Raw genomic sequence first — 23545 nt, forward strand, 5'->3', positions numbered from 1 at the left:
ACTAAACATGACTTTCCAAAATATTTTGGCCTTTATTTAAGACACATTTAAAGCTTAAAGGGGCTGCCCTGGTGTCTCAGCTGGTAAAGAGTCCACCTGCAACGCAGGAGACCTGGGTTTGATCTCTGGGTTGGGAAGATCCCCTGGAGAACGGAAAGGCTGCCCACTCCAGCATTCTTGGCTGGAGAATCCCCGTGGACAGAGGAGCCTGGTGGGCTACCATCCTGGGGTCACAGTCAGACACAACTGAGCGCCTAAGCACAAAGCTCAAAGATGAATTCTTCCTGACCAGAAACAAAGCGCCCAGTAACACTGGCCAAGCGCATATTCTCCAGCTCACAGACTTCTCCCGCTTTCGACCTCCCAGCCTGAGCGTTTAACCTCCAGTCTAGAGCAGGATCTCTTCTTACACACTTTGTTGTTTAGTCACTAAGTCATGTCCAACTCTTTGTGACCCCATGGGTTATAGACTGCCAGGCCCCTCTGTCCGAAGGATTTCCTAGGCAACAATACTGCAGTAGGTTGCTATTTCGTCCTCCAGGGACCTTCCTGACCCAGGGGTCAAACTGGTCTCTCCTACATTGGCTGGAAGGTTCTTAACCACTGCGCCAGCTTGGAAGGCCCTGAAATACGTAGTTACTTACTAATATTCTTCCAGTACGCTTTTCACTTTTCCAGAGTTACTGTAAAACTTTTCTTGCCATGAACCTATTCATTTCTCCATTTATTCATTATTTAATCACTTACTGCATGCAGCTTCTTACGCGTGTCCAAAGGGTACAGAGGGAAGTGAGCCGATAATAAGTTTGCTTTTAGAAATTCGCATTTATTCAGAATGTAATCCTGAAACACTTATCTTGTGCTAGGCACTCTGCCAAGAGTTCATATTTTTTTAAGATTCAGATAATGATATTTATCTCTGGGCATCTGATCTGATGAGGACATTCTCCTCTCACACCATAAATATGCTGAAAAATGAAGAAGCTAGGAAAGATTCCTCATGGTGGCACTTGTCTCTTCACCGCCCCCCAAAACAGTGGTGGAGTTACAAACGGTATCGATATGTCATAAGGTCTCCTGCGGGACGTTAGTCTAAGTGAAATTTAGTCAGAAATGCTTGCTGGAAAAGGTTAAGATGCTTTAAAGGGCTGGAACCAAAGTCGTTTCCTACCCAGGGGGGTCTCCAGAGCTTGCTGCCTGGGGGCCTCTGCTCCAGAGGGCTCGGGGGCTCTGCCTGGCAGGGAGTCCACAGCGCGGCTGGCTTGCGGTGTGCTCTGCAGGCCCCCGGCTCCTTCACCCGCCATGTCTATCTTGCTCTTCTTGTTCTCCTCCTGGACCAAGCTCTGCTCGCCGCCTCTCCTCTTCCCGCCTCCCGAGGCCTCTGTTGGATCAGCTTTCTGCAAGACGGGTCTTGTCGCTGCCTTTCCCACGGCTCGTGACGGGGGCGTGGCTTTTACGGAGCTGACACGCCTGGAAAATAGAATCCAGCCACAGCTCTCAACGTTCCCCAGAGAAAAAACTCTCAGATGGTCACATTTCTGAGCAGGAAAGCTTCCTCGGGACGATGCTTTAGTGATGGGACAAGCTTCCAGACAGGGAGCTGGCGATGTCAGAGTTTGGGGTGAGATGGAGCTGCACGCAGCCCATCGTCCCAAGCAGCTGGAGAGAGCCCACATCCTAGAGACGCTCCCTAACGACCTCATGGCAACCCCGAGTTAGTCCCCAGACCCTTTACAACAGCTGTCATTTTATGACTCCCTAACTAATTTGATCTTCATTTTTCACTTTCTTCCTTAAAGAAGAGGGAAACCATCGCATTAAAGTGCAATTTTAAAAAAAAGCAATGGTCTCTGAATAGAACCAGCAGTGAGAGGGGCCTCTACTGGTGAAAGAATCGTCCTGATGTCCACTTTCCAGCACCTCCAGACTCTGCTAAACCCATCTCTTCAGTGATGGACTTCCTTTGTAAACATCAGTGCTTACATTTAACTCTTGAAAAATTAGACTTCTCTACAAATAGCTTCCAAAATACATTATTCAAAAAGGAAATAAGAATTATATCTTCAATGCCTAAAAAACACCATAGGTGTTCGGATCTGGTTGCTCTTTGTTTCAAGTAGATTCTTGGTTGATCACAACATAGATCATTCATTTTAACTGGCTGTGTAATTGCCTGAATTTCTATGTGAAACTTTGCAGATGAGGACGAAGCATTAAATAACCTACTTGGAACTCAGTCCTCACAATGCTTGGGAAGCAGCCAGTGTACCATCTGATCAATCTGATCATTGTTCAGTTATTGATCTCAGGAAGCAGGAAGGATGTGCTCTATATTGTTAGAAATAAGAAATTTTACCTGATGTTTAGAAAATATAAAATGTGATTGCTAGTAATCACCATATCTGTCTGTCAGTTGGAAGGAGACATAGAAAGTGCTAAACTGCCTGAAAATGTCACAGCAAGAAGAAGAAACAACGGCAAGAAAAATCCACACCACTGGGGAAGCAGCTTCTAAACCGTCATTTTGAAGAGTCCCTTCAGTTACCCTTCAGTGTGGCCTTAAATTGCAACGGCACCTAGATCTGCAGAAAACGGAGGCTGGGGATGCGAACGCCGTGAGCCCTACCTTTCGTGGGGTTGACCACCCTTTGTTCTATCAACACACTCCTCTTTACGTGAACTCCTGGCCGGCCCTGCTCTGTGTGGCATCTCGGATCCTCCGTCCTCTTCAGCTCCTCCGTCACCAGGCTCTCCCTTAGAGCGGAGCCCCTTTTCCTCCCCTTTGAACGCCAGACATTCGCTTTTATCCGCAGAGCCTCGCTCAGCCCCAGAGCTGCGAGCGTCCTGCTGGCTCAGTCTCCCTGGGCGTGAGCTGTCTCTTCCGCCCTCACTCTCTCTCGGCTCTGTGCAACTTCTGAGGGCAGAACCTCCTGGCTCATCGCCGGGTCTTTCTGTCTAAAATGTGGCGGAACTTCTCTGAGCTAGAGACGCAGGGGTCTTCTCAGCCTGCTTCTCGTCGAGCTTGTTAATCGTTTCTTCCTCAGAGGAGGGCAGGTTCTTCTGGGAAGATCTCTCTAAAAGCCACCATAGGACACAAAGTATTTTAATGACGGGCGCACGTGACCGGTGTCATTCTGGCCTCACAGAATGGCACCTCTACTCAGGCTTCTCTTTATCGGCAGACACGAACTTTGGGAAGCAAAGTAGGAGAGCATGAGGCCAATGGACTGAGGGCCGGGCCCTGAAAGATTCTCTGGTCTGCAGCTAGGAGGACTCAAAGCCAATCAGATAAAGGTATTCAAGCAGCACCTGACCCAACACAGGCCTTCACGAAAGTGTAACTTCCTCTGGATGAGAACAACGGCAGGCCTCGTGTGACCGCGCTCTCTTCATTCATTGACATCTAATCCCACGGAAAGGTTACCTGCGGGGGCCGCTGTCCTTTCACCCGTGGCAGCTGCTGTCTCCTGCAGGCCAGGGAGTGACCACGCTTGCTCCTTCGCCTGTGGGGACACGACGCAGTAATCAGCAATGTGAATCACACATCACGGCAGGCTCTGCTGACCACAGGACTCCTGACGCTTGGGGCTGAGAAGTTTCTATCGTGGGGAACGTCTCTAGACTTACAGGACGTTTGGCAACATCTCTGGCATCTGCCCACCAGATGTCCACAGAACCCCCAGGTGAAATATCCAAAAACGATGCCTCCAGAAATTGCTAAATGTCTGGTAGACAAACACCCCAGATTGAGAACCACTACATTACACAATTCAAACAGACAAAAATACCAAAAATAAATAGTAATTTAGAGGGCAGAACAGTCTGAATTGATGAAGCCCTGTAGCAACTAGAGTATTTGAAAGCGAATGAACTATTTTAAAAGACGTTTTCTAAAACTCTGGCACTGTTTGTAGAAGAAGGCCCATCTTCTTGGATAGATTAAAGGATATTGACAATGTGTATGTTACCCTTGACCTCTGTTTATTCTGTCTTGATATCGTTTACATATAAATCAAATGAAAATCAGAGGCTATATGTGACTGGGTTTTGCAAATCAGAAAGTAGAAGACTACAGTAAGCATTCACAAAAGAGGCTTCTACACCACTTAAAGCAGATGGCCCCTTTCTAAGGAGATGAGTGTTCTTCTCCCAATCCTACTTTCTCTGAATTAGTTTGCCAAACCCTTTTTAAATACCACATAAAAGGTAAACATTAGCCCAATCCACCCAAATAATCACAAGTTCTGAAGTTATGCATTATAAATTAATGAGATTCTATGGATGTTCAAAGAATCAGCCTTTTTTTTTTTTTCTTTTTTTAATTTGGAAAGAGCACAATTTGCCTGTGGGTGACTTACCAGCATGAAACACTATGTAAGTTCAGGTCATAGATGTCAAGACAAATTATAAGTGTGCTTTTAAACAATCCAAGGGGCAGTCCAATAGGTTCAGAGCATTTTCATTTTTCAGATAAGGACCTTCAAACACAGAGGCATGTTTAGTAAATCTGCGGGAAACCAAAAGAGATTAGAGCCTGGTAGTTTGGAACCTTCTCTCGTTTAGTGAGAGCCAGGACCGTGTCCTCCAGCTTCCCCTTGTGTACAAGCACAGTGGTCAGCACGTCCCCTAAACAGCATGCAGCACTTTCTTAATGTTTTTATCTTCAACTTCCCACTAGATTGTAGGGCTCAAGTGGGCAAAAAGACAGATTCATCTCTGAATCCCTGGCATTTCTTCAGGGATATGATGGTGGTGGAGGTGATAATGGTGATGATGGTGGAAATGGCTGGTATATACTAAGTACTGACTACATACCACGCATGTTTCTAAGGACACTACATCATTAATCTCTGGTTCCTCATAGCAACACTGTGAGATATATACTGCTAACTCCATTTTATAGTACAGTTGGATAATTTCACAGGGTTACATAAAATTCAGAAATGGCATAACCAGGATTTTAACTCTTAACTACAGCTGCACTGTCACTCTGAAAAAAGAAACAGAAGATTACAGGCCAGGTATGGCATTAATATTGATGGAGTGTCTACCACACAGCCAGCTCCACCGGAGACAAGACAAAAGGTTACAAGAAAACGGTATCAAATAGAAACAAGCAAGCGAAGAAATAAACATTCATCAGTCAGAAGATCAGAATCAATACGGAAGAAAGGAGAGAAAGAGAATTTCATGCAGGCCTTGAGTCAGACAAGGCAGCTTAACGAATTGGGATGTGCGGCAGCTCCGTCTTTCAACGCTTCTCTTCTGCAGTGGAAATCCCTGGTGGGCAGGTGGTGTTCTGGATTCATGCTGGATGGCATGAATGTGCCGGGAAAAGCACAGGTGGACGTAGGAAAGAAAACTGGAGTGTGCCAGTGGATTCCAGTCTATCAAAATATGCAACATGGATAACGTGGCGTGCTGACCCCGGGCGCTGCCTCCAGGGTCGCCTCCAGGTGGGTGGTGGGTGCCCCCAGGACGCGCGCTGGGTGCCACAGTCTGACTTGACCGCCGGGAGAAGTACCGACGCTGCGGAAGGGGAGAATCCAGTCTCCAGGCGAGGCTGGTTTCGCCTTCTGTGGTGCATCAGGCCAGCTTCACCCTTTGAATAACGTAAGGTCTTCCCTTGTCGCCGCAGGCTGTCATAGCTTCGTTTCCCTGTGTCATACTGACATCTAGAGGAGCTTGGCCCCGACGAGCTCCAAACACGCAGCAGCTGTAGTTCTCCTTGCTGTTTGAACAGAAACTTCAGGGTGAAGCTTTGATTCCGTGCACCATCCTTGCCCAGGGCACAGACCTTTCCCTGCACTCTGCTCCGCGGCACCACGCGGCGGGCCTGCTGAACCCACGGGCAGGAAGGAAGACGTGCTTTCCAGACTGCTGATGGCAGGGCGGGAAAGCCCCATCAGGCTGCGCCACTGAAGACGGGCTCCCCGGGCGCCCCTGACAGTCTGCATCCCCGAGCTGGTGTTACGGGATCACCGTGGCTCTCAATTTCTGCCTCAGAAAACTGTTTTCTTAACATCGCAATGGGACAGGACCAAACTAACTGCCTATATGCTGAGCTGAGGGTATATTATTGCTATTGAGGTGCCAAGGTGAACACTCTGGGTAACTTTAACCTAATGCCTTAGAAATACAAAAGCAAAATTATAAAAGCTGCAACGTTAAATGGTTAAACTTTGGTTAGGCTCCTCACAGGGGAGAGAGGAAAACAGAGCCTAAAAGAAGACAAAAGAAAGAATTTTCACAAGAAATACTGAAACTCGGTCTCCTCGCTTGCTCCTGGAAGATGACTGTAGAGATCATTTGCAAGAGAAATCTGGTTCTCTTCATCTTTGGCATACATGCAAACTCCCTGGACCTTACGGAAGAAAACTTCCTACAGCCCCCGGCAGATACGACCCGCTGAGCAATGTGCCGGGCCTGGCAGGACAGGGCAGGACCAAACCTGGGAGGGAAGTGCCAACCTGGACCTCAGAGCTAGTGGGCGGACACCCCGTGGACTGCAAAAAACATCAGGGACAGTCAGACGGTCACACGAGAACACGACCCTGCCAGGAAGACCAAAGCCTCTCGCTGGTCCACCAAGGAAAGAGGACTGCTCCCAGGTGTGTGTCAAGAGAGAGGCCAGAATCAACGGTGTTGGTTCAGGAAAGCCTAATGGGAGCCTGTGTCAAGGGCAGAGACCTGGGTGATTTGACCCTCGTTTGATTACAAGATGAATCAGCAGTTTTGTAAACAGGCAGCACAGTGCCTGGGTCACTGCCCCTACGCGAGAGAAGGTGGGTGGGGCCAGCCCTGCTCAGACGCGCTCCCCTGCCACTCGTCACGGACTACAGACTTGACTTACTTTACACACTTGCGAGTTTGGTCTGGGCTTCCCAGGGCGCTCACGTGGTAAAGGGTCCACCTGCCAACGCGGGAGCCTCAGGAGATTCGGGTTCTGTCTCCAGGTTGGAAAGATCCCCGGGAGGAGGAAATGACAACTCACTCCAGCGTTCTTGCCTGGGAAATCCCATGAGCCGGGTGGGCTACAGTCCATGGGATCTCAAAGAGCTAGACACGACTGAAGCCAGCAGGGCATGCTCACGCTTTCTCATCCCCAAAACCCCTGCTGTGGCTGAGTGACCCAGTGGCCTGAACAGGCGTGTGAAGACCCAGGTTTTGGGAGAGGCCGACCCTTGGCCTGCCCTTCCTCCTTGGGGGCCAGGTTGTGGACTAGAGACTCAGCCTGCTGAAAATACACCCTCTCTTCCACTCTCCTCTCCAGCCTGCCTTTGTCGATTTAAAAGAACTGGTTAGAACTAATCGGGAATAAATTAAGACTCTTCTCCTAAAGATCTGGGCTGGCTGAGTGGTAAATAATCCGCTTGCAATGCAGAAGATGTGGGTTCGATCCCTGGTCTGGAAGATCCCCTGGAGAGGAAATGGCAACTCACTCCAGTATTCTTGCCTGGAGAATTCCATGGACAGAGAAGCCTGGCAGGCTGCAGTCCATGGGGTCACAAAGAGTCAGACAGGGCCGAGCAACTAAGCAACAGCACCCTAAGATCCAGGTACACGGGGCATGTGGATCACACAGACTTTACTTTCCCTCTTATTGCCGACGGACGTGCTCACCTCAGACACCTTAAAGAGGTTCACACTCTTATTTCCGTCCCTCCACCACCTCTCCTGTCTTTCCCAAGCAGAAAACGCTGGGCCCTCTGCCCCTAGCTGCTGTCCTTTCCCAGGAGCCGCCAACGAGACTCTGCCTAGCTGCCCTCTGCCTTCTTGCCTGCCCAGATCCTCCTTTGCTCTGACCTGCTGCTTCTCGACCACCTTGGCGGGGTGCTGAAAGCCATCAGTGCCTGGGTTCCCCCGAGCGCCTCATAAAATCCCAGGGGTCGGTTGGAGACTGGCATTTTGAGCTCCAGTCACACCCTGCAGAGCTGCCAGGTTTGGGAGCCGGGGCTCTGCCCACCCCGGCCCCACCGCGCTGGCTTCTGGAGGATGTTTTGGTTCCTCGCCTCCCAGGCAGCCCCACCGCAGCGTGAAGGACAGTGTAACACTGGGGAGGCCGTGCTCCTCAGCCTTGCCGCCTCCCTCCCGCCATCAAGGGTCTTCGATCCTCCCCAGGACGGATTATCTAGCAAACCGCTGCCTCCTCCTCACCAGCCGCCAGGGACACAGAAGGAACAAGTCTGGGGGTGCTTGCCCAGCAGACCGCAGACCCCTCTCCAAGAGGATCTTGCAGGGAATCTGGAGAGGGAGGAGCCAAGGAAAAGCCCACATTCCCACCCACAGCCCTGGTTCTCCCCTGAAATCCTCGCCTCTTTTCCTGGTCAAAATGTGGCCATCGCAAGGGACTGAATTCCTCTGTGCAAATGCCGGTGAGCAGAGGGGAGACTGGCTGCAATGGGCAACACTGCCTCCCAGGGCATGGAGCTATCTGCACGCTTCACACAAAAGTGAATCTGAAACCCCCAACTGCGGCCGCCTTTGTCCCCAGAACAGCACCTGCAAAGTTGCTGAGGAGTGGAACGGATGTGTGTGTGTGTGTGTGTGTGTGTGTGTGTGTGTGTGTGTTAATAACCAATTTCAAACCAGGTACAAATGGGATTTGAGCTCCTTGATGTGCATTTGATTAAAATGAGTCTTACTTAGTATAATTCCTCTCTTATGCAACACAAGGCCCGACCTTGGAATGTTTTCACATGAAGTTTACAGCGTTTTCTCATCACCTAATAAAACCCTTTGATTTCTCCCCGCCGCAGACAGTTTTATAAGGATCCGTTTCACGTGGTGTTCTCCGTATGCGCTTTAATTTTTATTTCACGTTTGCTTCTATCGCTTCTATCGCTTCATCTCCTGTGTCCTGCTCCGAGGAAGCGGCGGGCGGTCCAGCCCAGCCCCTTGGGAAGCTGGCTCACGGGGGGTGGTTGCGCTCTCTGGGGAGCCCAGCGTTCCCCAGGGGGAGGGCTGTGTGGCCCCTGGGTTTAGAGGAAGTTCAGAGATCAGCTTCCCCAGGGCAGCAAGTTTTGCAAGCATATTACAAAGCAAAGTGGCTTTAAAAGGCGCCTCTGAGAAGTCTCTGAACGTGGAATGTGATGCGAACGCTGGAGATAGACGCTCGTCTATGACGACTCTGCCCAAAGGTTTAGTTGGCTGGTCCCTTCTACTCAGAGTAGGTCTGTGTCCAGCTCCCCCTGAGACCTTGTCAGCAATGCAGACTCTGTATTTAGAGTGCAACTTGCCTTACGTGCTTCAGAGAGTGATGAGCACTTGCGATGATGGGGAGGAGACGAGGTTAGAGGTGGGTGCTGGAACTGTCACATTTTACTTCACGAGGATCAGGAAACCTAATTTTCCAGGAGGCAAAAGCAAGCCGCAGTTACTTCCTCTGAAACGTCTGATTAGCTTTTTTTGTGCATCGCCGAGCTCGACACTAAACCAGGTGCCCAGTCAGCGCCTTCGCTTCGGACACTGAAGTCCTTCCCTGTCCTGGGACCAAGGAGCCGGCCTACGCACCGCGCGCACTCTAACGCCCCGGCGCCTCTCAGCGTCTGCGAGGCCTCAGACTGAAGCCTGGGAGTTAAACGCACTCTCCGAATCTCTGTCTGCTGGTGAGAGATCGCTGCCGGGGGGCCTTTCCAGGCTCCTGCGCCCTCGGAATTGCTCTGCTGTGATGATGATTTAGTAACCAGATGCCCGTGGGGGGGTATCTCGAGGGCAGGTCACAGAAACGTGTGTGCTTCCTCGTTTGCACGTGACCCTCTTTCCATTTCTCAGCTGGTGAGGGAGTTGCTTCCACAGAGCTGACTCCTCCCCTCTGCCTCGGGCCCTGTCCACACAGAGGAGGGCGATCTCTCCGGACCTTTATCAGGAGACTCGCATCTCCCCTCCATATAAGGGGAATGGCGTGTGATGAGGCCTCTTCCCTAGCATTGCTCAGGGGCAGTGGCTCGGGGACTGGCCCGGGGATGGCCCCTGAGACAAGCACTTCAGCTCCTTTGTGAATTCCTGGTCTCGGGCAGCGCTGGCATTGAGCCTGTCCTCCTTGCTTCAGCGGGAGAGAACAGACCCGCGGACCCTGGAGGAAGGAGAGGCCGGGGTGAATCCAGAGAGCAGCATGGAGAAATACACACACCACGTGCAGAGGGAGAGCCCAAGTGCTGCGCTCCATGATAACGGAGAGGGGTGAGGTGGGCTGGGAGGTGGAGGGAGGCTCAGGAGGGAGGGGACACATAGATGCCTACGGCTGATTCACCCTGATGTCCGGCAGAAACCAGCACAATATCGGGAAGCAATTATCCTCCAATTAAAAATACATTTATTTTTTAAAAAAAGAAAGCGCTATCCACTGATTCCAATAAGAATAACAATCTCTTGTTCACGAAAAGATTGCTTCGTCCATGAACAAAACTAATACGCGTGGAAAGGTAGCATTTTTCATTACGGAAAAAATGCTTTTATTTTCCTCGACGACCAAAGACAGAACTAGGAGAAAAACCTACAGAATCAGCTTAGATGAAATATCACAGGCTTAAAGCAGATGCTTTAAAGGAATTAAGAGAATGAAAGCAGTTTGCTTCCCAATCCGCTGGGTTGGATACGTCCCTGTTTTGTATTCCCAGCCACACAATTCACAGTAAAGGAACACAGTGTTTTAAACTTCAAAATAAAACAGAGAAATAGAAAAGTTACTACATCATAAAATTATCCCTAGAGCTTGAAGAGACCTTGAACAGCATGTAGGCCAAGTCAGCTCAGCTAGAGGGAAGAGAAATGAGAGTCTTTCCAGCTCCACTCAACTGTAGGAGATTTTAATCTTGCGTGCTGAGTCGCTTCAGTCGTGTCTGACTCTTTGTGACTCCATGGACTGTCGCCCACCAGCCTCCTCTGTAATGGGATTCTCTAGGCAAGAGTATTGGAGTGGGTTGCCACACCCTCCTCCAGGAGATCTTCCCGACCCAGGGATTGAACCCACGTCTCTTTCATCTCCATCTCCTGCACTGGCAAGAGGGTTCTTTACCAAAGAGCGCCCAATTAGCTGAAGCATTTCTGCTAAAAGGGATGGTTCTTGTGTGTACTGGTGACTTTCCCCACAGCGCCTTCCTACCTACAGTGCCAGCTGGACCCATGCTTCACAGACTCTGCTCTCCTCTCACTAAACACCCGCCCACCGCAGCACCTTTTCCAAATGTGCACACAGCTCTCCTTGCCCCCTGCGTCACTACACAGCAGGTTTCTAGACACTTAGAACAGGCAACTGCAAAATTGTTTTATGTTATGAACAGGTATAAACATAAGCATTAATCTGTCTTTTGGTATCGGGTCGCCAGAGTGAGAAGGACTTTAAAGTGACTACTTTTGTTTGGAGGGAAAACTTCTCAAATAAGCCCTAATAGTGGGGATTAAGGAAACTCTATTGGCACCTGCACTTGTATCTAAATAGAGTAGGTTTGGGCCGGACGGGGTCTGAAAACGAGGAGGGGCTGGCCTACTTCCCTCGGCTTGTGGGGGACCCACCTGGAATTCTCCGTGGGTTTCCACAGGAAGCAAAAACAGCACACAGTTGCTCATCCGTCTTCCTGGAGACTGTTGGCCAGACTACCCCCGGAAGAGCAGGAAATAAATCAGTGCCCACGAGGAGGCGACAGCTGGCCGCAGCCCACGCAGCTCTGCACCCTCCTGGATGCAAACTGCAGCTGTGGGTATTCCAAGCCCAGAACTGGAGTCTGTTTTCAGTTAGCAACCTCGTATAAACCTCGTCTATGCTCATTCCACGCCACTGCAGCCCCCTCCTCGAGTTTAATGAACTCTTTCTTCTCTGTGAACCTGACTCACACACAAAGATAACTGCACAAGGCGAAAAGTCATGAGCAAAACGCTCACATCAAACCACCAGGGCCGACACCGGCAACTCATCCTTGGTTCACTGAGACACACGGCGCGCTGGAGGCTCACACGCTAGGCTACTTCATCCAACTCCAGAAAATACATCTAAACTGTGAAATGAGAAACTGCTAAAAGAAAAAAAAGTTAGAAGTAACTTTTTCCAAGTCTTCTGTTCATGTCTCATTATTTTCATGTATTAAAATTTAGGCAAAAGTCTAAATATACTTGAATTTCACATTTAATGAGATCAGTTCAATTTGGCGTTTAACAATCACTGTAAAATTTTTCATTTTGATTTAATTCAGTTATAAGCAATATATTTTTCAAACTGACCTCATTATTGCTGGAGCACATTTACACAAGTACCTGGCTTGCCGTAGCCACGCCGGTCACATCTGAACCTGCACATTTCTTCACCTGCTAGCCCGCTGCTGTTGTTCATTTTCTGTTCACTCCCACAAAATTACTCACATTGGCACCAATTTTTCCTACGTAACAGAGAAGCAGTGTTATTTAAAAATAAATAAGTTCAGTTTCTAGGGTAAATGTTATAAAAAATATTAAGTACTTTTAATGAATTCTACTCTTAGTAGCACCTCAAAGTTTCTTCTCTACTAAAAGTTATGACAATTAATGTCGAAGTCAAATGTGGGGCTTTTTTTTTTAATTTTAAAGAAAATTAACCAGATGAGGATTCCAACTCCTATGAAAATCTATGTTCTATAAAATAGGGACTCCAGCTGCAAAAAAATCCTTAACTCAAAAATTCTAAAACCTAGGAATTCTTTTCAAGTGATTAAATAACTAAGACTAGTTTATTTTATAACATGAAAAAATATATATATATTTAATGAAACAGCATACTATTTATATGCATTTCATAATCATCCATACTTTTATTAAAACTTGCTCCCATCTATACTGATTTAACCAAATTCATGTCTGAAAGTATACATAACCTTTTCCCCCAGGTAATCTAATATCATTATCAAAATTAAAACATAGGGATTTTGATAGAATTAGTCTCATCTTTATATCTAAATATACTGCCTCTAAACAATGCTTTAATAGTTCATAATGCGAAATAAGTTTCCTTACTAAATTCAAGGACTAGTCAAAGAACACCAGCTCCGAAGCCGAAGCTGGGAAAGCTGGCTGAATCTATAAACGCACTTACGCTTAGAAATAACACAACTGTGCTTATGAGTCACGTTCTCTGACGAAAATTGTTTTTTTTTAATTTGCCTTTAAGCATTATATTTTGTTACTTTCTCTTCGTTTTTCAAATCATTTTTTCAGAGGATACCAAAGAGTTGATCTTAAAGTTTAACTTCACAGATCTGCCATATAATGTAGCCTTTGTTGTCATGAATTTTGGCCGTGGAAAAAGAAAAACGCCACGTCTCCCGTTCCCATTTCCATTCCCCCAGTAACAAGACAGAAGGAACTGTCCCCTCTCGGATTTGCTGTGACCCGGGCCGTTGGTCTCATTAGCCCGAGCTAGCACAGGAGTTAATTAGCTGCTAATAGGCTCAAGGATTCTGCCAGCGCTGGGCTTCTCACAGGGCTGTTTTGTTTATATCCAGGACTATATGTTCCTTCCACTTAATCTTTTGGAGTCTTACTTCGTACTCCAACTCAAATTAAAAGCTCTGGCCTCCTCCCTCCACGGCTGCCTCATTGCAGAAGTCTTTATTAAGACCGGGTTTGTCTTCTGGCTAGGACACCTCGGTAATTTTCCTACAGAGCTCACATCCTTGAAAACACTATCTGGTTTCTTTCTAAATGAGCACCTCTGATAGGTCACTCGTAAAAATAACGGTTTAGCCTCCCTGCATCAGCCACGCGCCTATCAGATGGCAGACGATCCCATCCTCGCAGACGATGCTGTGCCTTCATCTCAGACCTCATCGCAGCAGTGGTCCTCAGGGTCCACACGTGAGCAGGAGCTGACGGCTGTCTGGCGCGCCTTCCTGCCTTAGGCATCACCACACTGCTCCCGGCTTCTCCTCCGTGTGGTTGACATCTTTGAGCACCGAGCCCCAGTTTTTTCTCCTTGGAGGACTCATGAACACCTTCAGCTAAACTCTAGACAAATGAGCTCAGAACTCTGTGTTTAATGCCATGATTCCAATGATTACCAGATCTTACCATTTGGTCATGCTATCAGGATTTCAAACTGTACAAATCTACAATGAAACCCACCATCTTACACTTGTGTTGGCTTGCCCTCAGGGGTTCCAGTCTCCATCCACAGCACTGTGTCTTATTTGTGGATCTGCCAGGGAGGCGTGGTGTCCGGCTCAAAGCAACCCAGGGCCAGGCCTAACCTCACACTTGAGTCCCCGTCCTCCCACTAGGCACTGTCCCCAGAGGAGCCTCGCCCACCTTAGACCCAAGGCTGTGGCAAGCTCCACAGTTCAGGCATGTGACCGGCACCACCAAGTGAGCAGAGAAAAGCAAACAGAAATCCAGAGAAATACCTCTGTGGATTCTAGCTGGGACGACAAACCCTGCAAGGCCTGCTCCTGGCTGACAGGCCCCGATGCTGGGCTTGGGCCCCAGGAGGCAGCAGCAGTCTCCGGTGGGGAGTCTGAGGGGTTTAAGGCCTAGACTCGGCTCTCACACACAATCAAACTTGGAAGGACCAGCAAAGCCTGGCCCTCCTCCTAATCTGAGGCCTCCCTGGGTTGTGGGGTGCCCTGGTGTGGGGACTCGGGTGTAGGAGGCCCCCCAAGAACTCAGGGTGCCCAGGGGCTGAGCATCACCTCTGAGGACCGTGCAGAACCGGGAGCAGCATCTGCTATGGCAAAGATGAGCCAAGGAGCCCGGCTCCTGGGCACAGACACTTCTTTCCAGGAGAATTCTAACAGGGAGAAGTTCCCAGGGTAAAGCTCCACTGCCTCAGGAAGGGCAGAGATGTCAAGGCCGCCTCACAGATCCCGCTTCTCCCCATGCCTGCGCGTCACAGACCCCCGCCCCTGGCCCCTGGGGTCCCAAGGCCAGGGATACCTCGGAAAGGAGGCGCAGACGCTTCCAGCTGGAGGTCATGAGAACAGGTTCAAGGTCGAAATGCACCCTACAGGAGAGCGGCCCGCTACCCCGGCTGCAGGACAGTCACCGGGAGAGCCTCTGAAACCCCAGCCCTGGCGCCCCACCCCAGGCCACACCTCCAAAGTGAGAACCTCGCTTCAACCTTTTCTAAAGCCTTAGACTCGTGAGGGTCAGCAAAGGAAAACACAAGACGCCCAGTTCAATTTAAATTCAGATGAATGACAAATGATTTTTTAATGTGTGTCCCTTACCAAAAAAGAATCATTCGTTCTCTGAAATTCCGTTCTAAGTGGCGCCCTGTATATTTTCTTGGGCAGCTCATGTGAGTGACACACAGTCAAGGGTGGGGAACAGCTGCCCTGGGGTTAGCTCATCAAGGCCCTAGCCATCTAATTTGCAAACTTTGTCCTAAGCGGAGAGTTCTGTCACAGCCAAGACGCCTCTGCGAAGTTTGTGAACTAGCGTTTAATGCACCACACTTCTATGGCACGTGCCTGAGACAGCCAGGGTCAAGAGACAACCAGCAAGATGGTGTCACTGTTGTCCAAGGACTAGCCATCCAGAGGCAGAATAGAATAATAAATTATTTCTTATAATTTCTTACAATTCTTTAAAATATTTACCCAAATAGTAATTGATCATGTTGACATGTCTGTTTATCAGAGAAGTCCATTTGGAGCAAAACTTACAGAAATCCCACCTTGTTTTGAAAACTTTTGGATGGGACATCAAAGCTTCATTTTTAAAAATTAACCACTCTTATGTACGGGCTTAAAGCTTCCCTCAGCTGCAGGTTTCCTGGTCCTGAAAGCCTCCCCTGGAGATCTGAAGCCACCTCTCTCGCGCAGGCTGCTCTCGGCTGTGGAGGTGGGCTTCCCCAGGAGGTTGGAAGCACACCGCACAGTGTCTTTAGCTGGAGTTTAGAATGTTGCACAGGCTGAGGCGAAGGGCAAGGCCACCGCCCAGCCTGTTTTACTTAGGGTCCCTCACAGAGGCTCCAACACTCTGGTACTAATAGTGTCCCAGGTACTAAAATCCGCTGGCTGTCCATTTTCCGGATCGGAGTGGTGGGTTTATTCTCATAATAATATATCTTGCCCTAACTGGTCTGGAGGTGTTTTCTTGAGTGGCAGGGAGCTGGTCTGCACACAGCGGTGCATATGAGTCCAGGGCGGGAACCGCCGTCCTCCGACCGAGCCACAGCGGGAAGGACGCTGAGGACCACGGCTCCGGGCTCTGTCCTGAGGATGGATGGCTCTCCAGCCAACCACAGTGTCAGCCACTCTGCTGCTGGCCAGTGCACATGCTCTGCACTCCCCACAAGATACGGCAAGAAACTTAGTTGTGGAAACTAATCTAAGTCGTGGCACTCTCACGTCAGTCAGTTTAATACCTCAGGAGAAGGAAGAATGAGTTTAGCACAACACTTCCTTGATGAATGCAACTTACAGATTTGTGGAGGTATTTTTTAGCAGTCCTTGTCTTCACCCTCAGGTGGTCCATATTCTAAATATCCTCAAGTCTCCAGTTACTTCCAAACTTTCTCATGAAATTCTCTTACCTCTGGCTCAGTAAAGACAGAATGAAATGAAGGCAAGACTTTATTTTTGAACTGCGTTTGAGCACAACACAGGAGGAAACCTTCTGGTTACCCTTCAGGAGCTTCTGCGTGGGGTGTCAGCCCAGGGATCACGAACACACTTTCACAGGGTGGCATCATCTGAGAAGCTGTAAAGTGCTAAGATGCTTTGGAAGGGCATCTCATACGTAACATTATCCACTAATTAAAAACTATTTTTAAGTCATGCTAACGTTGGGTATCTCTGACTTAAAAGAAACAAGGCAACATTTCGGGTCTATAATTTTTAAGTAGGCTCTGGGGAGTCATTCTGAAGAGCAACCTAAGAGTGACGATTATTTTTCCTTGGAAACAAAAGCTCTTTCCTCCAGTTGTAGTAGCCTTGACAAGACGGTGCCTCTGTAAAGATATAAATAATCAAAGGTATACATCTTGCAAGTAAGTATATAACATGTCAGAGGTGGCCTATGAGGTGGGTTTTTCTCCTCTTTTGTTTTAAAGCAGAAAAGGACACTCTGTGAACACGTCTATTTGAGGAAACCTTCACCGTGTTCCCACTGACAGTCACGAAACCCGAAACTCCTGGGCGCTGACTCCGCTGTCCCTAGAACAACAGCTTCATCATGCCCCGGGGCTCACACTCAGCAGGGGCCACCTGAGCCGGGGGGATGACCTCTGTGGAGCGACGCCATCAAACTCAGCTGGCCGCCTTTGTCCATCAGTGGCGTCCACCTGCTGCGTCCATAAGCCCCGGTGCCCTCGGCCACTCAGCTAGCAGAGAGCAAGTTCCAGAAGATAGACTGGCTATGTGTGGGCTCATGTTTGTGCAAGTAGCCTGGGGAGGGCCACCCAGACCTATATCTACTTCAGGCCACCCGAAGTCCAGCAGGGAACCACTGGTCACTCAGAGACCTTCTCCGATGACACAGAACTTCCCATGATCTCTGACTCAAGCTACGCAGAGCAGCAAGAGAAGACCCAGGGCATTCCTCAGTCTCTGGCATTCATGTTTGGAGACGTCGGTTTTAACCATCATGAGAGTCATCAGCAGAGGTCTCTAACCTTAAGCTGAGCAGAGTTAACCAGCCCTGGTCTCAAAGGCTTGTAAGGGGCACTAGGTGGCACCTGCCCAGGTTAGGGAGGCCCCAGGGATGTGCCCATCCTCACAGAGCTGGTCTTTACCACCAGGGTCCACGGAGAAAGGGCCAGACACAAGCTACTGTCTCCCGCTGCTCATCAGGGTACTTTGCTTGAAGCCAGAAGTCCTGAAGAAAGCAGGCTCTTCAAAGGCATGAAATCTTAGCTCTGGCAGGGGACCATCTCTGTCAGATGGATCACTGGCCCACAGTCAGGAGGCTGGGTCCTATCCCCTGTGGATAGCGCTCCGTGTTAGAGACGCGGGTTTACCGCCCGTAGTTTCAAAGATCATTGAGGGGCTGACATAGAGTGACGAACGCGGAAGTGTTTTTGGAAAAAGAAAAGCACCACAAACACCGGCTTGATGCAGGGTCCCCAGGACAGGCGGGCCGGCTGTCTGCATTGACGCGACTGCCCGGGGCAAGTCCACCCCGACCAGGGAGCCGTAGCCACGCCTGACCCCGACACTTGGAAGAACACTCTCCTGTTGCCATAAACGCCAGCACAAAGCAGTCACCAGTATTTTGTTAGAGCAGGCCGTTCCCACCCAGAGTCAGGGCATGATTTAACACTCAGGAATCCCCGGGGAGGTCGCTGGGGGTCAGCCTGGCGGGGCGGTGCAGGGTTTCCCAGCCAGTTTAAAGGTCGGATTCCTCATTTGGGCCCAGACGTTGGCTGACAAACATACCCTGAGCCACATCCCACGGAGAACTTTGCTTTTATCATTTCTCCTTAAAACACTCCCACCCAAACCCAGAATGAAGGATGATTTTTCTTGAATGAAGAGTAATATAAGCCAGGGAACTTCCCTGGTGGTCCAGCGGTTAAGACCCCAAGCTTCCACTACAGGGGCCATGGGTTCAATCCCTGGTCAGGGAATTAAGATCCCACATGCCACATGGACAAAAATAAAATAAAATAACATAAGCCCAAAACCACAACGAGATACCGCACCACACCCATCACACCTGGGAGCCCAGCATAAAAACAGTAACTGTTGGTGAGGGTGTGAAGAAATCGGAACCCTGTCGCTGATGGTGGAAACGCAAAATGGCGCCGCCACCGGGGAAAAGGTGAGGCGGATTCTCCAAAGATTTAACAGACAGCGACCTCAGAAGTCCTGCTTCCCAGTGTGCACCCAAAAGATCTAAAAGCAAGAAGGCAGAAGCATGTCTGCACAGCCCTGTCCACAGCAGCATTATCCACAACGGCCAAAATGTGGAAGAAGCTCAGGCATCTGCGGGCGGATGGATGGATGGGTGGATGGGTGAGAAGCACTTCAGTCTTGCTAAGTTAAAAATAGCCCTGCATGTACTAGGAATGAACAGAATGTGTTCAAGTTTGATCCTGCTTGGATGAATTCTTTAAAGCACATGCATATATGCTGGCATTCCTAAAAGAAATCACACTAAATTGTCAACGGCATTCACTGTGGCGAGAAACTTGCGTTGGAGCCACAGTATAATTTCTCATCATTTCCAAGTTTCCTGTCCCGTCGGAATTTGTTTCCCCATGCTGGTACGTGTATACCCATTTATTCGTTCATTCATCCAAGACAGAATGCTGACTATGCTCAGAGGAATAAGACAGAGCCCTTGACGGGAAATCCTTATAATCAAGCGAGAAAAACTGAGACCTGCGTCATTAAAATGATTATCTTGTGTGGGTTATAACTGCTTAACAGACTGGGTGCTTGCCCTACCTTGGCTCTTTTTTTCTAGCTGTGTGATTTTGTGCAAGCTACTTAACCTTTCTGTGCCTCAATTTTCATCTGTAAGCTAAGGATAATACGGGTTCTGAGCTTACAGAGGTTTCATGAGCATGAAGCGAACATATACGAAGCACTTAGACCGGCGGCTGGCACATGGTGGGCTCTCAATTAGCGCCTGACGCTCTTACGATAAAGATGCAGACAGGGTTACCTCAGCCCAGGGGCAGGAGGGTTTCCTCCAGGGGCTCCTGGCTATGGAGGCTTTGAGGCAGTGTTGCCCCTTGAGCCCGGCCTGAAAACATACCCAGGTGTTTGCCTGGTGAGCAGGAGGGAGAGGCTGTGTCAGGAAAAGAGAAGAACTGAGGTCAGACAGGACGGTGTGGCTGCTGGGACAGTCGCCCGAACAGGCCAAGTGAACTCCTGAACTTTCCTTCTAGGAGCTTTGCGAGGAAATGAAAAAGAAAGAGCAACTTTGTTCATTTTTAAAGTCCAGTACGTAATTTGTGTAGAGGCGGACCCCTCTTATGGCATTTCAGACTCCTTGGTTAAATTGCCTTTTTATAGTCTTCTTGGTAGAAGTTCACACCTGATCAAACATCTGTAAACTAGCCAGTATAAAAGTGAAACCCCTGAAACAGAGAGCAGACAGGCACGGAGCCCCGGGCGGGCGGACTGCGGCAGGGAGCGCCCCGCACCGCGCGAAATCCAACTCGCACCCGCGCCCTGCGCCGAGCAGTTCACAAGGCGCCATTTGGCATTGGGAGTGACCCTGTGGCCGTCGACCCCAGCACCCACCATGTGGGACTCCAGGTGAAGGTCCAGCACCTCATGTCTGCCCGGTGGTCCCCCAGGCCGGGGTGGGCCTGTGACCCCGGCTCCTCCGGTTACAGGCACACTGAGTCAGCAGCACCGTGTGCGAGGCTCCCAGCCAACAGGCGTCCGCAGACCCCGGCTCGTCGGCCCTCCCAGGAGTAAAGGTGAGCATTTGCTCCTGGAAGGGCAGAGCTGAGCCTCCAGGAAGTCAAGTAGCTTGTCCAGCTTGACCATCACTCAGGATGTGCGCCCACCTCCTCTCGCTCCTCATTCAGCGTTCCGCCTACTGCTATGAGCTGCCTCCCCTGGGAAATGCTTCACACTCAGCACCCCAAGACCCCAGTCTCGGAGAGTCAAAGTGCTGGGGACACCAGGGCTGGGGTCTCTGGCCCACACGCAAAGAAGCTCCTCGCTGCCCATGGGCCAGGCGCTCACTCGGCCTGGTCTCCGGAAAGACCATGTCATAGGCTGTGAGCAATCTGTCTAATGTCCTTTCCCCATCTTCCCTTCTAAGAGACACCTGGATTATGTGTTCGACTAAAAAACTATATTCTTCAGCCTCCTTTGTAGAAGGGTTGGCCACTGAGACATAAGCATCAGAGTAAAAAGCTTTCAAGGAAAACTTCTTGCCCTTCCAGTCCTCAAGCTACAGGGAAAGCAGGTCCGTGGCAGGAGCCCCAGTAACCTCCTTGGGGCCGTGAGGGAGAGGCCAGAGCGTTTCAGAGAGCTTGGTTGTGAACCAAACCTCTGGACCTCTAGACTCTCAGGGTCTAACATGTACTGAACTCACTAGAGTGTGAGTTCTAGAAAGTGAAGTCGCTCAGGCGTGTCTGACTCTTTGCGACCCCATGGACTGTAGCCTACCAGGCTCCTCTGTCCATGGGATTTTCCAGGCAAGAGCACTGGGGTGGGCAGCCACTCCCTTCTCCAGGGATTGAACCCGGGTCTCGTCCATAGCGGGCGGGTTCTTTACCAGCTGAGCCACAGGGCAGCCTTCTGTTTCTAAGCGGCACGCTGGTGGACACAGGCACGCACTGACTGACCGTCGTTCACGTGTTCGCTCAAACCAGTGTGGCTGGTAAAAGTCAAGCCTACTTGTCAGAATTGATGAATAAAAATAGCTTCTCGTCGTCTATCTTCTCAACAGGAAACAAAAGAGGTGCAGCTGTGTTTGCTGGGGAGTCTGGGAGTCTGTAAATTTCACACCCATGAGGCTGAACGTCACTAGTCTCACTGGAGCCTTCGAGTGACTTTCCGAGGCCGGCTCCCTGCCTTCTCTTTCACTCCACTGGCCTCACGGGACTGCTGTGGTAGACAGACCAGCAAGGAGTCAGCGAGACTCCCAGGCTTCTGAGAGAAAGCCACACTCTACATACACACACACCCACTCACACTCACACACACACACACTCACTTACACCCTTCAAAAGGCAGGATGTGTAGCTAGGTCTGGGCTCACATCCTTGAGTCACATCCACCCACACACAGGGGAGAAGGCGCACCAGTCAGCCCCGGCACAGGGACCAGAGCGCTGGGAGTTCATCAGCGAGGAAGGAAAGACAGAGAGGGGAGACGGCAGGGGGCCACAGTGAGGGAGAGAAACCAACCACACTTCCGGGGCGGGGCGGCCGAGGCACAGCTGCCCCGGTTGCATTACAGGCCCTGAGAAGAGGAAAGAGAGCCCTGCTTCATAGGTAAACGTGTGAGCTTGAGCGCGATTAAATACAGTAACTTCCCACCTAGCTACAGAATTGAATGTACCAAATAATTCTGTATTAATTGCCTGTGAAAAGGTGCGGTGCTTTACAGCCCGGATTCCTTGCCTGTGTTTAGTGGTTTATTAATTAGAAATGACATGTTCCACTTCACAGTTTGTCTTCCTGTGATTTTCATTAAACACGCCACAATCCCAAGTTCAGGCAGACCAAACGTATGTAAAAAATAAAATTGTGATATTTGTTTAAAAAGAGGGAAGAGTTTTATTCCAGTTCTGTTAATTCAGTGACACAGACTAATAGCTACTGGAGTGCGGTCCAGGGCAGAGCAGATCAGATCAGCAGCATCTGTAATCATAGCAACTTGTTCATCTTCCTGCATTTAAGTTCTAATAAGACCCTTGAATATTTTTCTCTTAATCAGTTTACCAGTTTGCAATCTTGTTTACACTAATTTTTTAACCAGAATAATTAGAGAAAAGCAAGCTTTAACCAAGTCTGTTATCACTAGTTATAAATTAGTGGGGATTCCCTCGTAGCTCGGTTGGTAAAGAATCTGCCTATGATGCAGGAGGCCTGGGTTTGATCCTTGGGTCAGAAAGTTCCCCTGGAGAAGGAAATGGCAACCCACTCCCGTACTGTTGCCTGGGAAATCCCATGGACAGAAGAGCCTGGCTGACTGCTGGCTGTGGGGTCACAGTTCAGTTCAGTTCAGTTCAGTCGCTCAGTTGTGTCCGACTCTCTGCGACTCCATGAATCGCAGCACGCCAGGCCTCCCTGTCCATCACCATCTCCCGGAGTTCACTCAGACTCACGGCCATCGAGTGAGTGATGCCATCCAGCCATCTCATCCTTGGTTGTCCCCTTCTCCTCCTGCCCCCAATCCCTCCCAGCATCAGAGTCTTTTCCAATGAGTCAACTCTTCACATCAGGTGGCCAAAGTGCTGGAGTTTCACCTTCAGCATCATTCCTTCCAAAGAAATCCCAGGGCTGATCTCCTTCAGAATGGACTGCTTGGAACTCCTTGCAGTCCAAGGGACTCTCAAGAGTCTTCTCCAACACCACAGTTCAAAAGCATCAATTCTTCGGTGTTCAGCCTTCTTCACAGTCCAACTCTCACATCCATACATGACCACTGGAAAAACCATAGCCTTGACTAGACGGACCTTAGTCGGCAAAGTAATGTCTCTGCTTTTGAATATACTATCTAGGTTGGTCATAACTTTTCTTCGAAGGAGTAAGCGTCTTTTAATTTCATGGCTGCAGTCACCATCTGCAGTGATTTTGGAGCCCCCAAAATAAAGTCTGACACTGTTTCCACTGTTTCCCCATCTATTTCCCATGAAGTGATGGGACCGGATGCCATGATCTTCGTTTTCTGAATGTTGAGCTTTAAGCCAACTTTTTCACTCTCCTCTTTCACTTTCATCAAGAGGTTTTTTAGCTCCTCTTCACTTTCTGCCATAAGGGTGGTGTCATCTGCATATCTGAGGTTATTGATATTTCTCCCAGCAATCTTGATTCCAGCTTGTGTTTCTTCCAGTCCAGCGTTTCTCATGATGTACTAGAGGACTTAGTGACTAAACCATGAATGGGTAAACGCTGACCGTGTGAACTGGAAAAGACCCTGATGCTGGGAGGGATGGGGGCCGT

At 49.5% G+C, this 23545-nt stretch overlaps 1 protein-coding gene across 3 annotated transcripts in view; it reads right to left on the reverse strand.

Annotated features, from left to right (window-relative positions):
• Positions 1 to 499: 499 nt before the first annotated feature.
• Positions 500 to 23545, reverse strand: part of LOC120869930 — a 48288-nt gene continuing 25242 nt past the window's right edge. For all 3 annotated transcript variants that reach the window (XM_040249278.1, XM_040249281.1, XM_040249280.1), the window contains 2 exons: positions 3425 to 3503; positions 500 to 3074 (listed from right to left, as the gene is read on the reverse strand). In XM_040249278.1, the coding sequence (XP_040105212.1) occupies positions 2956 to 3074; positions 3425 to 3503 (198 nt within the window). In that variant the 3' untranslated portion in view covers positions 500 to 2955. The remainder of the gene's footprint in view (positions 3075 to 3424; positions 3504 to 23545) is intronic.

The sequence above is a fragment of the Oryx dammah genome, unplaced genomic scaffold (genome assembly GCF_014754425.2).
Source record: "Oryx dammah isolate SB20612 unplaced genomic scaffold, SCBI_Odam_1.1 HiC_scaffold_11, whole genome shotgun sequence".
Lineage (NCBI taxonomy): Eukaryota > Metazoa > Chordata > Mammalia > Artiodactyla > Bovidae > Oryx > Oryx dammah.